This window comes from Limanda limanda, chromosome 14 (assembly GCF_963576545.1).
Source record: "Limanda limanda chromosome 14, fLimLim1.1, whole genome shotgun sequence".
Lineage (NCBI taxonomy): Eukaryota > Metazoa > Chordata > Actinopteri > Pleuronectiformes > Pleuronectidae > Limanda > Limanda limanda.
In genome coordinates, this window is record NC_083649.1 from 17446502 (window position 1) to 17458683 (window position 12182).

Consider the following 12182-nt stretch of genomic DNA (forward strand, 5'->3'; position numbering starts at 1 on the left):
AAATATCAGTCCCCTAAACCGGCCTGAGCTCTTTTTTTTAATCAAGATCGAGCGATTATAATCTCACAAATAGAGGAACATTTTTTTTTAAAACGCATAATGTTCATAATGTTCAAGAAAGTGAAAAAGAAAAAATCATGGATCTGCCCCCTGATCCGAATCGGCACAGAAATTAAACAGGTTCTTCCTTCACCCGTACTCCTTCATCCAAGTTGTGTGTTTAACCTTCCAGTGTTTTTTGCGTAATCCTGCTAAATAACAAACCGTCTTGGAAGAAACCACAAACTCCTTGGCAGAGGTAATGAGAGGATTGAGTTAAAAAAAAATAATGATGAGAAAGTGATTTGCAAATGTTTTCAAATCTCAGTTACTACAACTTTCCCTCTTGTGTCACTGCTCCTCAGCTCCGGCTTCTGTGGCCTCGTGCATCAAATGACCAAGAATGAATAAAGAGCAAACTGTGTGGCAGGTGTATTAGATGGAGCATGGTTGGGCATCTTCTACGGACCACCATGTGGCTGCAGCCATCTGCTGGTCCAGTCTCTATTCATCAGAGCCACTCATTAGCTTTCTGCTGGTTGGACTGACGGCCTGGATCTTCGAGCTGAACCCTCTCTGTGTCCTGCACTGTTGTTTTCATGCCCGTCCACAAACCCCACCGTCCCTCTGTCTGCGCTCCAGCTCTCCTCCTTCAGATCACCACTCAGACTAGCTGGCCTCCATTGTCTCGTAAGGGGCACACACACACACACACACACAAACACACACACACACACGCACACATGCATAGACACACACAAATACACACAAAGCTTAACTACAGGGATGCTATGGGTAGGGAAGTGAAAGGGAAATAGGTCAGTCTGCCTGTACCCCTCCCCTCTTAAACCCCCCCACTGTCCTGGCTGGACGGGAAAATGGAGCAGGCAGGGGGACACATACACACTTATACACACACACACACACATTAATACATGCATACACACACACACACGCGTCTCCAGATGGGGAGCATGTGTGTTTGACAAAACGGAACCTGTTGGGGTTCAGAGGGCACGGCTGCATTGTGTTATGTCATGAACTCAACCTTCAGACCAGTATGTGATTGTGCTACTGATCGGCGCCGGAACACAATGATCCCTCTGTGCAAAGCCACAGCTATGAAGTGAAAATGAAGTGGACAATTCAAAGGATTTTTTGCGCAGTCTTTTCCCTTTTGCATTCTCCCTTGGTGGGAAACGAGAGAGGAGACACACAGGAAGGAAGTGTGGTGGGATTCTGCCCCAGGTCAGCGACGGCACAAAAGCTGCTTTGATTTGAACGCATCATATCCTCAAATAAAAGTCAAGTAAAAAGAGAGAATCAGGACATAAACAAAAAGTGCTTTTTATATTGAAACTAATGGAAATAGGAGCTCAGATTCCGAGCATCTCCAGCAGTCAGACGTTTGTGTCTGAATTTCTTCCACTGCCTTGCCACGATGGAGCTGACCAATCACAGCCCAGTCTGCAACCAAACATTTGTTTTTTTAAATTCAAAGAGTTCAGTGATGGTTGAGTGCTTCGCCTTGATGTCTGCAGTGGGTTTCCGCAGACAACGTCCCACTTTATCAATACAACACCAGATAACATCCTAGGCAGAGTTCGTGTTACCACGGAGACAGCTAATGAGAAGCTGAGCAAAATGAGTGCGTGTCTGTGTGTATGTTGTTTGATCAACTGGTAAAAAAAAAAAAAAATCCAGGGTGTTTTCCTGTCCTTTCCACCTCTTATGACCCAGAACGGGAACAAGCCAGTGAGGAAAAAAAATCCCACAATCAATGTTTCCTCTTAATTTCAACTGAAACTTCTCCAGCTGCGGTTCTTCAGCTCAGCACAAGAAATGGTGACATGCAAGACAGCCACCTACCCACTCACTTACATACAGAGAGCTTGCAGTCACAAAATCAATTTTAATTTTCACATCTTCATTAGTCCTGTCCCGACGTTCCTTTAATGGACAAATATGGGGGCGGGAAAAAGGTAAAAAGAGAGTTTGACCCGCGACGTTAGAGTAACTCGATGAGACGTTTAACTGAAGAGTTGGAGATTAGCATCAATAGTGTTTCCCTCTGGACTGTGTGTGTGTGTGTGTGTGTGTGTGTGTGTGTGTGTGTGTGTGTGTGTGTGTGTGTGTGTGTGTGTGTGTGTGTGTGTATATAACCGCATGCATCCACTGTGTGTGCATATTCACAGCATGTGTCCACGTGCATGGCTGCGTGTCTCCTGTTCATCCGTGCGAGAGTGTGTTCACAATATTTAGATTATGTTCTCTTTTCGCAGAGGTGCTTGTTTCAAAGAGAGAGAGAAAGCTGCAGATAGGGGAGTGTGCTGATTGGCTCTGAGGGCGATGAGGTCACTGTGTTGATTAGCGTGGAGTTCGGGGTTAAGGGTGAAAGCAATCACGCCGCAAAGCGCTCGCCGCGTTTCCCTCTGCTGTCGCGGGAGGGGAAGCAAACGCTGAGTTCGGTGAGCAGCTCATCGTGTTCGGCATCTGATCTTCACACTCACTGCTCATCATCTGACCTATATACCCCTAATTACACATGAGCAGCCTCATGATGGCACACACAGCAACATCCCATACACAGAAACCATGAAAACATAGAGGAGTGGCACAACAACAGAGTATCAGCTACGTCTGTTTGGGAATAACAAGACGTCAGATTGTCACTGTGATACAAACTCTGGAGAAAACAGCAGAGTTAGAATTGAAAAATCAACAATGACTATTTTTTAAATGTCGTCTGACAACAATTTGTAACAGAAAATCTTACACAAGACCGTGTGTGAGTGTGAACAATACGTGCAATTTCCCTGTATTTAGTTCAAATACAGTAGAAAATGTGTGTGAAGTAAATAAGAGACTAATCCATGCAGTTCTTAAATGCTGCAACTTTCTGCCAGCATGATAACTGAAAACAAAGAATAAAACAAAGTATGGTAACTTAACAATATTACTGTGACCGCTGAAAATTAATCCAAAATGACTGAAAATAACGAGCTAGCACAATCTTGACGCATGTGCAAGGGTGACACTGTCTGTGTTTTGCATACATACAATATAAAACGCCATCTGCCAGGACCTGAGGCCGTTCTTGCCCTACTAGCCTCCTTGCCTCTCTTGCTTAGGTTTTCCTCCTCTACCCCTCATGCCTCTCCCCAACATTGTTATTGTCAGCATTTTTAATGCAAAACAAATAGTTTTTGCACTCGACATGTAATCACATCATAAAAAAACACTCAGCAACAACCAAAAAAAACACACTGCAAACGTCTCTGTCTCTCTCTCGCACCCACACACTCACACACACACACACAAATGAGGTTAATGAAGATGAATGCGAGGGCACAGTCCTATTGACATCCTGTGTTTCTAATTGTGGCCGTGTTCTTCAAGGACACACGGTGCTAAGACAAGCAGGGAGAGGACAGAAATAGATCTGATGAGGAGAAACTGCGGAAAAGCGGTGCGACTCGGAGGAGAGTCTGTCTAATGTGGTGTCAATCACAATTAAAGGTGGCATTTGACAGGGGGGTGGGGAGCTGTATGTGATGAGATGGAGATGCAAAAGTTGTGGTAGCAGAGAGGGAGGGAAGGAAACGTTTGAGAAAAAAAAAGGAAGGAGTGAGGATGGAGAAGAGCGAGGGAGGAGATGTGTGCAAGAAGGAAGAAGAGGAGGAGGAGGAGGAGGAGGAGGAGGAGGAGGAGGAGGAGGAGGAGGAGGAGGAGGAGGAGGAGGAGGAGGAGGAGGAGGAGGAGGAGGAGGAGGAGGAAAGGGACCAGATCAGTGATCCAGAACAGTGAGCAGACAGAAGAAACGAGTTAAGAGTTCGGTCAAACATAGAGCACACACACACACACACACACACACACACACACACACACACACACACACACACACACACACACACACACACACACACACACACACACACACACACAGTATACGCACGGACAGAAGATAAAGACATACCCAAATGCAGCTGTATGAAACACTGGCCACCCACAGATTATTTCTTGAGACGTCTTACCTGGGACGATGGACACCGTGTCTCTCTCCCAAGACACGACGCTGACATACTCCTGCACGGCGACGGGGATGAGGCACTTAAACACGGCTACGTTGCCCCGCATCGAGCGCTGGTCCGCCACTCGCACGGTGTAGGGCTCCCTGAAAACTACACACACACACACACACACACACAAAGAATATTAAGATAGGCCATACATCAGGCAAAATGTGTTCCCTTTCTCTTCAACAGTGACGGTATGGTGAGTTGTGATGTCTTAAAGACTGGTTTAAAAGCTTTAAGTCATAAACAGTCAAATCAGATTTATTTTAAATGCTAAATGTTGTAATATTTTGAAAAAAAAAACATTATCTAGGCAAAATATCTTCCATCATATAAGCAGAAGATGTGTTGACAGCGGAACAACATCACGGTGATCTCATCACAATGTTAGCATTTGGACAATAATCCATTCGTGTTTACATCATCAAAAACAACACATTAACACTCCAGAGCCAAACACTCTTGTAGCGTGTATTCATTTGAAATCACAGGCCCACTCTTGTGTATTGATTGAACTCTTCTAATCCTGCCTCTGCTTTCACCCTAAATGGATGAAGCTGCCATTAAGCAGGATAATCATGGAAATATTCTATAGCTCTGGCGTGGCATCTTCGTAAAAACACCAATCCAGCTTGTGTTCTTAAGCAGAACTTCGCAAAGCAGACGACAGAGTCCGCAGCACACATCGAGGGAAAGCAGAGGGGTTGTTGCTTCTCCGGTTTGTGCAGGTTCATGCAATATTTTACACTCTGTTGAATGAGCAGGGACTCATTAGCAAAATCACATGAAAGCTAGGACGTATCCGAAGGTTGCTAAGAAACTGGTTCGGAATCCCTTCCCCTGGTAACAGACACGATGACAGCATGCATACATTCCTGCTGCAGGAGGAACACACACGTGCATGCGCCGGAAATTTACATCGTCTTTGACTAGATGAAATAGAATTTCTACAAAATGATCTGTTATAAGTTCTATCTGATGAGCCATCACTGGTGTTGATGTTGTTGTTTTCCGTGAAGCGACGAAGCCGATTCATTGGAGGCTCCTGCCGATCATTGCTCGCCATCGTAACTAAAAAGTGCACGTCCTGTCAGTGCAACCTGTGCACTGGAGCGGCCGGGGCCCATCGGAGGCCGCCGGCTGCAGGATGTTTGGTTCACGCTAATCCCTCGTCTCCCGAGGCCGGGCTTTTGGGTCATGTGGGAATGAAGGCAGCAGCCGGCTGGCATGCAGCTCAGGGTCCTGGCTCAAATCCTCAACTTGGCGCTAGTATTAGTATTAGAATGAATATGAGTATTAGTTCAAGTCGGTGTTGGGAGGCAGAATATGAAAACAGATGTTGATGGCAGGAGGGAAGGGGGGGGAGGAGGGAGCGACCGGCCTGAATGGACGATAGGAAGGAGGAGGAGGAGGAATAGAAGGGGAAGGGGGCAGGACAATAGATGCAGAGAAACTCTGGGCCAGATGTAGCTTTGTTCCAGCTGTGGTTTGATGTCACTGCTCTTTGGGAACATGTTCCCTTTCTACCATCGTGCCATCAGAAGAGCTGAAGGAACTCAAACCCACAGAAGTACTGTTTTACTTTAGACGAGGTCTCGCTTATTAAAGCGTCCCTCGCACGGTCTAAAGCACCAATTAGGTTTGTTAATGAGAGATAATTAAAGAAGTGTGCTGTGGCTATATTTAGACTGGCACAGGAGGACAGTTTGAAGAACAAGGGAGCAGGAAGAAGAAGGGGGACAGAGGAGAGGAAGCGACGGCAACAGAAGCAGCTTCTGGTCGGAAACTTTAAAAGAATTGACCACCTATAATATCTACGATTATTTACCGATTTAACCTTTATTCTAACAGTTTTGAAAACAGGTCTTTCTCAGGTGACTACCGAATAAATTCATTTTATTTTCAAAAAGAGGCTTGAGATGATTTAACTACAGTATTAGTGAAGCCAAAGGTCGCTTATCTTAATCTCCTTATTGTAAGGCGGTCGATTACTTTTCACACCTTGCAAACCTTTAAACCTCATTTCTTGGAAAATATCCGAGAGGCTGCAAAGTTTCCTGTCGTCTCCTGTTTTTCATCCGACCTTTTGAAAAGTTAAGGACTGTCGATGGGGACGAGCTGGTAAAACGATACAACCCTTTGCCATAATTCTCGTCCTCATCTGATCTGCTATTTAGTCCTGCGGTTGTTGTGTTTTAGATTTCATCCTACCAGATGGTGCCACGCTGTATAGACGAGGCTGGGGAAGGGGGGGGGGCGGTCATTTCAGTGTAAAGTGCAGTGGTTCATCCGCGGCTCAGTGGAATAGGTGTGGGCGAGGGCCGAGGCCTGGTGTAGGATGTGATGCAGATGTTCCCTCTGTAGACTGTGTTCTAGGTCAATCTGTGTTCAGGTTGACATGGGCTACTTTAGGGCAGGTGCTTCTGTGTGTGTGTGTCTGTGTGTGTGGGTCGGACTTTCTGCAGTTGTCAATCTCATCTCTTCTACTTTTTTCTTAACAACTGTTTCTTTTTCCTCATCGTGCTGTGATGGTTGAGTCTTTCTTTGCCCTAAAGGTCCGTTCCTTCCAGGACTCACCAGCTTTGATGCGGATGTTGGGGCTCCGGATCTTGCCGGCCTGGTTCTCGGCAGTGCAGAAGTAGTCATTGTCGTGGATGTAGCTGTTGTAGGCCGAGGGCGAGAAGGGGTACAGTTGCAGGGTGCCGTTGGCGTGCACGTGGCGGATGTGCGGCACGTCGTAGATGTCATCGCCGGTCGCCAGGTACCAGCGCAGTATGGCACTGGGGGTGCCGCCTGCTGGACAGGGCAGGGACACCCCCACCGAGCTGGAGTAGGTTACCCTCTGCAGGGAGGCGTTCACAAAGTACAGCCTGGTAGAGCCCACATCCTCACTGTGTACTGTTGGGGGGGAAAAACACACAACACAACATTACTTAGCGGAGCGGAGGTGGAGGTGAGAGGCCGGAGAGGAGCACCTGTTATTTGCTGCAACACACAGAGGTGTAATAATAAGCTAACAGGGTTAGTCTGCCATTGATTTGGAAGCTATCGACATTAAAGGACAAACGATGGACTAAATGGAAATGTCCTTCAAATGTGTTGCAAAAAATAATCATAACAAATGTATGTCAAATGTCCAGCTGCAAACATCAGTCATGTGATGCAGAAAGCCAGGGATTTGGGCTAAAGCCTGCGGTGGTTTAGGTGGATCGGGGGGGAGGAGCCCGTTACCTCCGTACAGTGTGTGCACACATACACAAACAAAGACAGAGAGAGAGAGAGAGAGAGAGAAGAGAGAGAACGCGCTGATAGGTTATGTGATTGGAATTTCTATGCCAGACGCAGAGATTTAAGTCTATTTAATCTCCTTACATATTTAACACACACACACACACACACACACACACATGCATGGTCTCTCTCTCTCACATATTCACACACACACACACACACACACACACACACACACACACACACACACGTACAGGAATGTTCTTCAGATTAAACACATACAGCTGCGGCAGAGAAGAGAGGGTGAGGAGAGGAAAAGAGGAAGAGGTGCTCTCAAATTTGGAGTCATTACAGGAAAAGATTAGAAGAGGAATACGTTGGTGGGACGCTGCTGACGGACAGATCAAGAACTTTGATATAGACTTATGCCATCTAACACACCTCACTACATGGTCACCCTGATAATAAACTGAACTTCTATTTATAATAAACAGAATATCTTTAAAACATCATGGACAGATACTCAAAGGTATATTCAATGCAAATTTCTGTCAAAGGTAAAATATGGAACTTTTGATATATATAATTCGATTTTTGTTCTAATTAATTACATCAAAAGTAATCATTTATGTCAATTTATTGATTTTTTCTCACTGATTTTTTAACCTTTATTTTATTTTTCATTTTGTGTGTGAAATGAAAGCTTTTTTGAAACATAAAAAAATACGTTATAAGATTAGCACAGAATGTTGCAGAAATATAATTATCAAATAGGAACAAAAATGTATTCCACATACTGATTTAATACAGAAGGCCTATGTAGTTATCAAATAAACACTAATGCTCCATTTAATGATTATTTTCCTTGTTGATTAATTGATAAATCTGTAAATCTGATTATTATGCATTCTTTTTGTCTATAAAAGGCCCCACACAGGTGCGACCATCCAATTACTTATGAAAGAAGTTCATGACAATATTGGTTTAATTTTCACACCTGAAAATCACAACTGGGGAACATTTAGCATGTGTGCTTGACAATTTAAATAAACACTGACCAAGTGTCTATCATTTTTCTGTTACTGTCCCATAAGTAATACCAGTTATTAATAAACACATTTTTAAATAGAAAATGTTTTGATTCCCATTTGGTCCAGATCGTCTGTTATCAGACTTTTCTGAGACTTTACTTCTTTAGTTAAAAAGAAACACTTTCACTTTTCACAGCACAGGCTTATTGTTAGGCTCTCTTTAAATAGCATCACTGCTGGTAACACACAGCACAGCAATCACAGCCACTGCCGAGACTCAAAGAATTGTCATCATGTTTTCTGATGCTGAGGCAACACCCGCAGATATAGTACAAGTTTCCTTACTCCTAACTTTATTTGTCTGATGGGGATTTTGTTGCACCGGGACCATGAACACATAATGATGAATTCATCCTGTAAAGTGATAATGGAGAAAGATCACTCTTTGTGTGCACATGCGGTTTTCACATGTCCACACAACACAATGGCCAGAATAGTTGTGGCAACCGAAAGCATGCGTTTCAACAGTAGCTGATAAGTTTGTGAGGTGGTCACATGGCCCATCCTGAAGCACTGAGAGCAGAAACAAAACAAAGTATTGCATCTGATCTTCCGGTGCATTTCTATCATCAGCACCATCCAAACATTTAGACTTTGTTCAGGCCGTCTCTTTAATGAAATGGGGCTTTAAGCTGGTGATGGTGATATACAAACATTATAAAATAGAGCCTGGCAAAATCAATCATCATCACCATCAACAGGGTCCCTGTGCTGGCACCGGGCTCAGTGCAGCAGATCCAACAAAGACACAAACCATCTACTCCGTCCACTGTGGTTTGCTAACAATCCCATGGTTCCTCTCAAATAAGTGCTGCTGTCCCTAGACTAAAGATTGATAAAGCTGCGCAGCACCGTTACAGATGGTATATGAAAATGTGTCTGGCAGTCCAGTGGTGGGCTGCAAAAACCAGGTCAGACTCCCTCCCCTCTGCAGATTACTGATAATGGCCCCTGAGCATAAAGCCCATATTAAAGATTGCAATATCTATAATCTCCCAATGGGGGGACAGGACTAAAGTGGAGGAGAGAGGGGGTCACCCTGAGAGCTCGGGGGGGGGGGGCTGGGCAGCAGGAAAACCTCTCATACAGTAGATTATATGGCCTGGGGGCCCGGGCACTGGGGGGCTCTGCAGCACTGGGACTGATGGAGTGGGAAGTGGAATAGAAAAGGGATCAGAACAAACTCCCACCAATCACGGCCTGTCAAAACCAGACGAGGCACACACACACGCACTCGCCCAACAGACACACACAACCGCCCGGGACACACACACACTCCAAAAGCCGCTCTCAGGGCTCAGTCACACCAGGAAGAGACAGAGTGGGTTGCCATGGTGGCGCTGGCACTTGAAAGCTGAGACTGAATAAAAAAAAACAATGGAGCAATTTAACCTAACAACAGTGACCCACTGAACAATCTAAATTTAGAAACTTTAAGTAACCAAGCCCCCAATTGTGTCACAGTGTCTCGAAATATTTCCAAGAATTTATAAAAGCAGCTGAGGGGAGTGAATATATTTAAATGGCACAAAGATGACAGAAAAAAGCAAAAGAAGAACAAGTAGGCTGCCTGGAGTGTGTGCACATTATGGAGAGACGTGTGTTTACATGAGTGACCTGCCAGTCAGTGGCAGGATGACAAGATGGAGTTGGGATTCAATGTATTCAGGCTCAGAGTCACTGGTGCAGAACTCAACTGGCACAGTCATGTCAGACTGGCACAGGTTTGACTTCCATTTAAAACCAGCAGATGAAACATTGCACGACACCTGTGCTGACCAGTGCAGACAGGAAACAAAAGGCCACATGCATCAAGAGTGAAGACGGCTTGGTAAGTGTATCGATCTCATGGCTGAATCCAAAGAGAAAGGTATCAAAATTTCAGTGTAAGGGTTGAGATGAAGTTAATGCACTCAACCTTAAGTTTAAGATGATAAACTTGTATCTTTTGTTGGTTATAAGAACAATATGTTTTTACTAGGGCTGGGCAAGTTAACTCGTTTTAATCGAGTTAACTCAAGTGATGAGTTAACTCGATTGTTTATCCGCCAATTATTTTCTTTTTTCCTGTTCTGCAGAAGTCAGCAACAGACTTTCACAAAATAAAAGCCTGACTTTCACAATAAAACAATAAATAATCAAACCTGAGTGAATGCGAGATAAAATAATTAATCGAGTTAACTCATCACTTGAGTTAACTCGATTGAAACGAGTTAACTTGCCCAGCCCTAGTTTTTACCACAGTTTTGACAGATGTTGTACATCTGTACAGCAACCTGTCAAACCAGCAAGCTCCCGCACAGATAGAAGAATAGATATATTAACATCACCACATTGTAGATACACTAAATTGACTAAATATAATGCAGAATTTGAACACTGTAAATTAAATTCCTCCTCCTATATTCCTTCTTTATTTCGTTGATTTGTTTGTCAGCAAAATTTCTAAAGAAACAACTGAACTGATTTCCACGAAACTTGGTAGAAGGATGTGCTATGAGTCAGATGCAGGCATTTTTCAACTTTTCACCATTTGGCAATAATTCATGGATATTGGTGAAATAAATGGCATATTTAGGGGGCTGATATCAATAGGCCTGGGAACTGTGGGTGTAGCTTGATTGACTTTAGGGAAACTGCGCGACTTTGTGCACGAATGCAATCTACTGAGTGCAATTCTACTTTTACTATTGATTTATCTGTCAGTTCGCTTAACTAACACATCTGGAGTTGTCCCCAGTCTCCTGTTCATGTTGGTGAGCCCACCTCTCTCACTGATGCATGTCCACAAACCTCTAACACCAGCAGCGTGTGGACGGTGAGAACCTGGCCGGCACTGAAGCCGTGGGGTCCCTGCGTTGCTGCTGCTGCTGCTCAGCTGCACCCAGGAGGCGTCATCAGCCTCGTTCAGACACAGCACCGGAGGAGAGAAACAGCCCTCACTGGAAGGTGTCGAACACTGATGGAGTTGCCGGAGCTTAAAGCTTGTGCTGTCAGAGTTGCAGCCACTATTTTATACATCCTGCCAGAGAGCTCTGCATGAATATGTATGTCAGCCAGGCAGAAGTCATAACCTATGCAAGGTTTCATCATGCATAATGCAGCTGATCTACGCCTCTCCAGGATGTGAGTGTGCACAGGAGTGTGTGCACACTCACATGCACACACACACACACACTTGACACTCAAAACTGTACTGTGATGAAGAGGTAAACAAACCCCAGAACCCCCAATGTTTCACATATTCTCTGTCACCCGCAGCTTCCTGTGCCTCACCGAGGCGTAATGCCTCCACATGTTCGTCCTCCTCTCTCACCCATCTCCCTCATTTGATAAAATCATCTTCACTGCTTTTCAACTTTATTCGATTTAGCGTCGAGTTAAATCGTTTTGGTGAGGTAAAGGTCAACAGAGACACGACACACACATCAGCCCCGTGATCCGTCCCTCGTCTCCTTCAGCCGACTCCAGCTCCGGTGCTCACCTGCATCCTGTCCTGACGTCTCTCTGTCACTATGGGGCAGAAAGTTTTTTGATCAAGGGGCACGAGGGTGGAATCGGGATACGTAAAGCAGCAGAACAGGAACGTGGGAAGGAGATGCACCGGCAGAAGGAGGGTGTGAATTGAACATTGGTGGGATGCAGAGGTTATGAAGATAGGTGTAAGCTTACAGATAATCCTCAGGGGGTCCGGCATAAGTAGGTGGTTGGGGGGATCTGAAGGGGGGGCAAGGTTGTTGGGGTT

The 12182-nt window shown here is 44.9% G+C and overlaps 1 protein-coding gene across 1 annotated transcript in view; it reads right to left on the reverse strand.

Moving 5' to 3' along the window:
* The window catches only part of LOC133018991 (cell adhesion molecule DSCAML1-like), a 56220-nt gene that overhangs the window by 40439 nt on the left and 3599 nt on the right, over positions 1-12182 (reverse strand). Inside the window, exons 2-3 of the mRNA XM_061085331.1 lie at positions 6693-7013; positions 4074-4220 (exon numbers count right to left, since the gene is read on the reverse strand). Coding sequence (XP_060941314.1) covers positions 4074-4220; positions 6693-7013 — 468 coding nt within the window. The remainder of the gene's footprint in view (positions 1-4073; positions 4221-6692; positions 7014-12182) is intronic.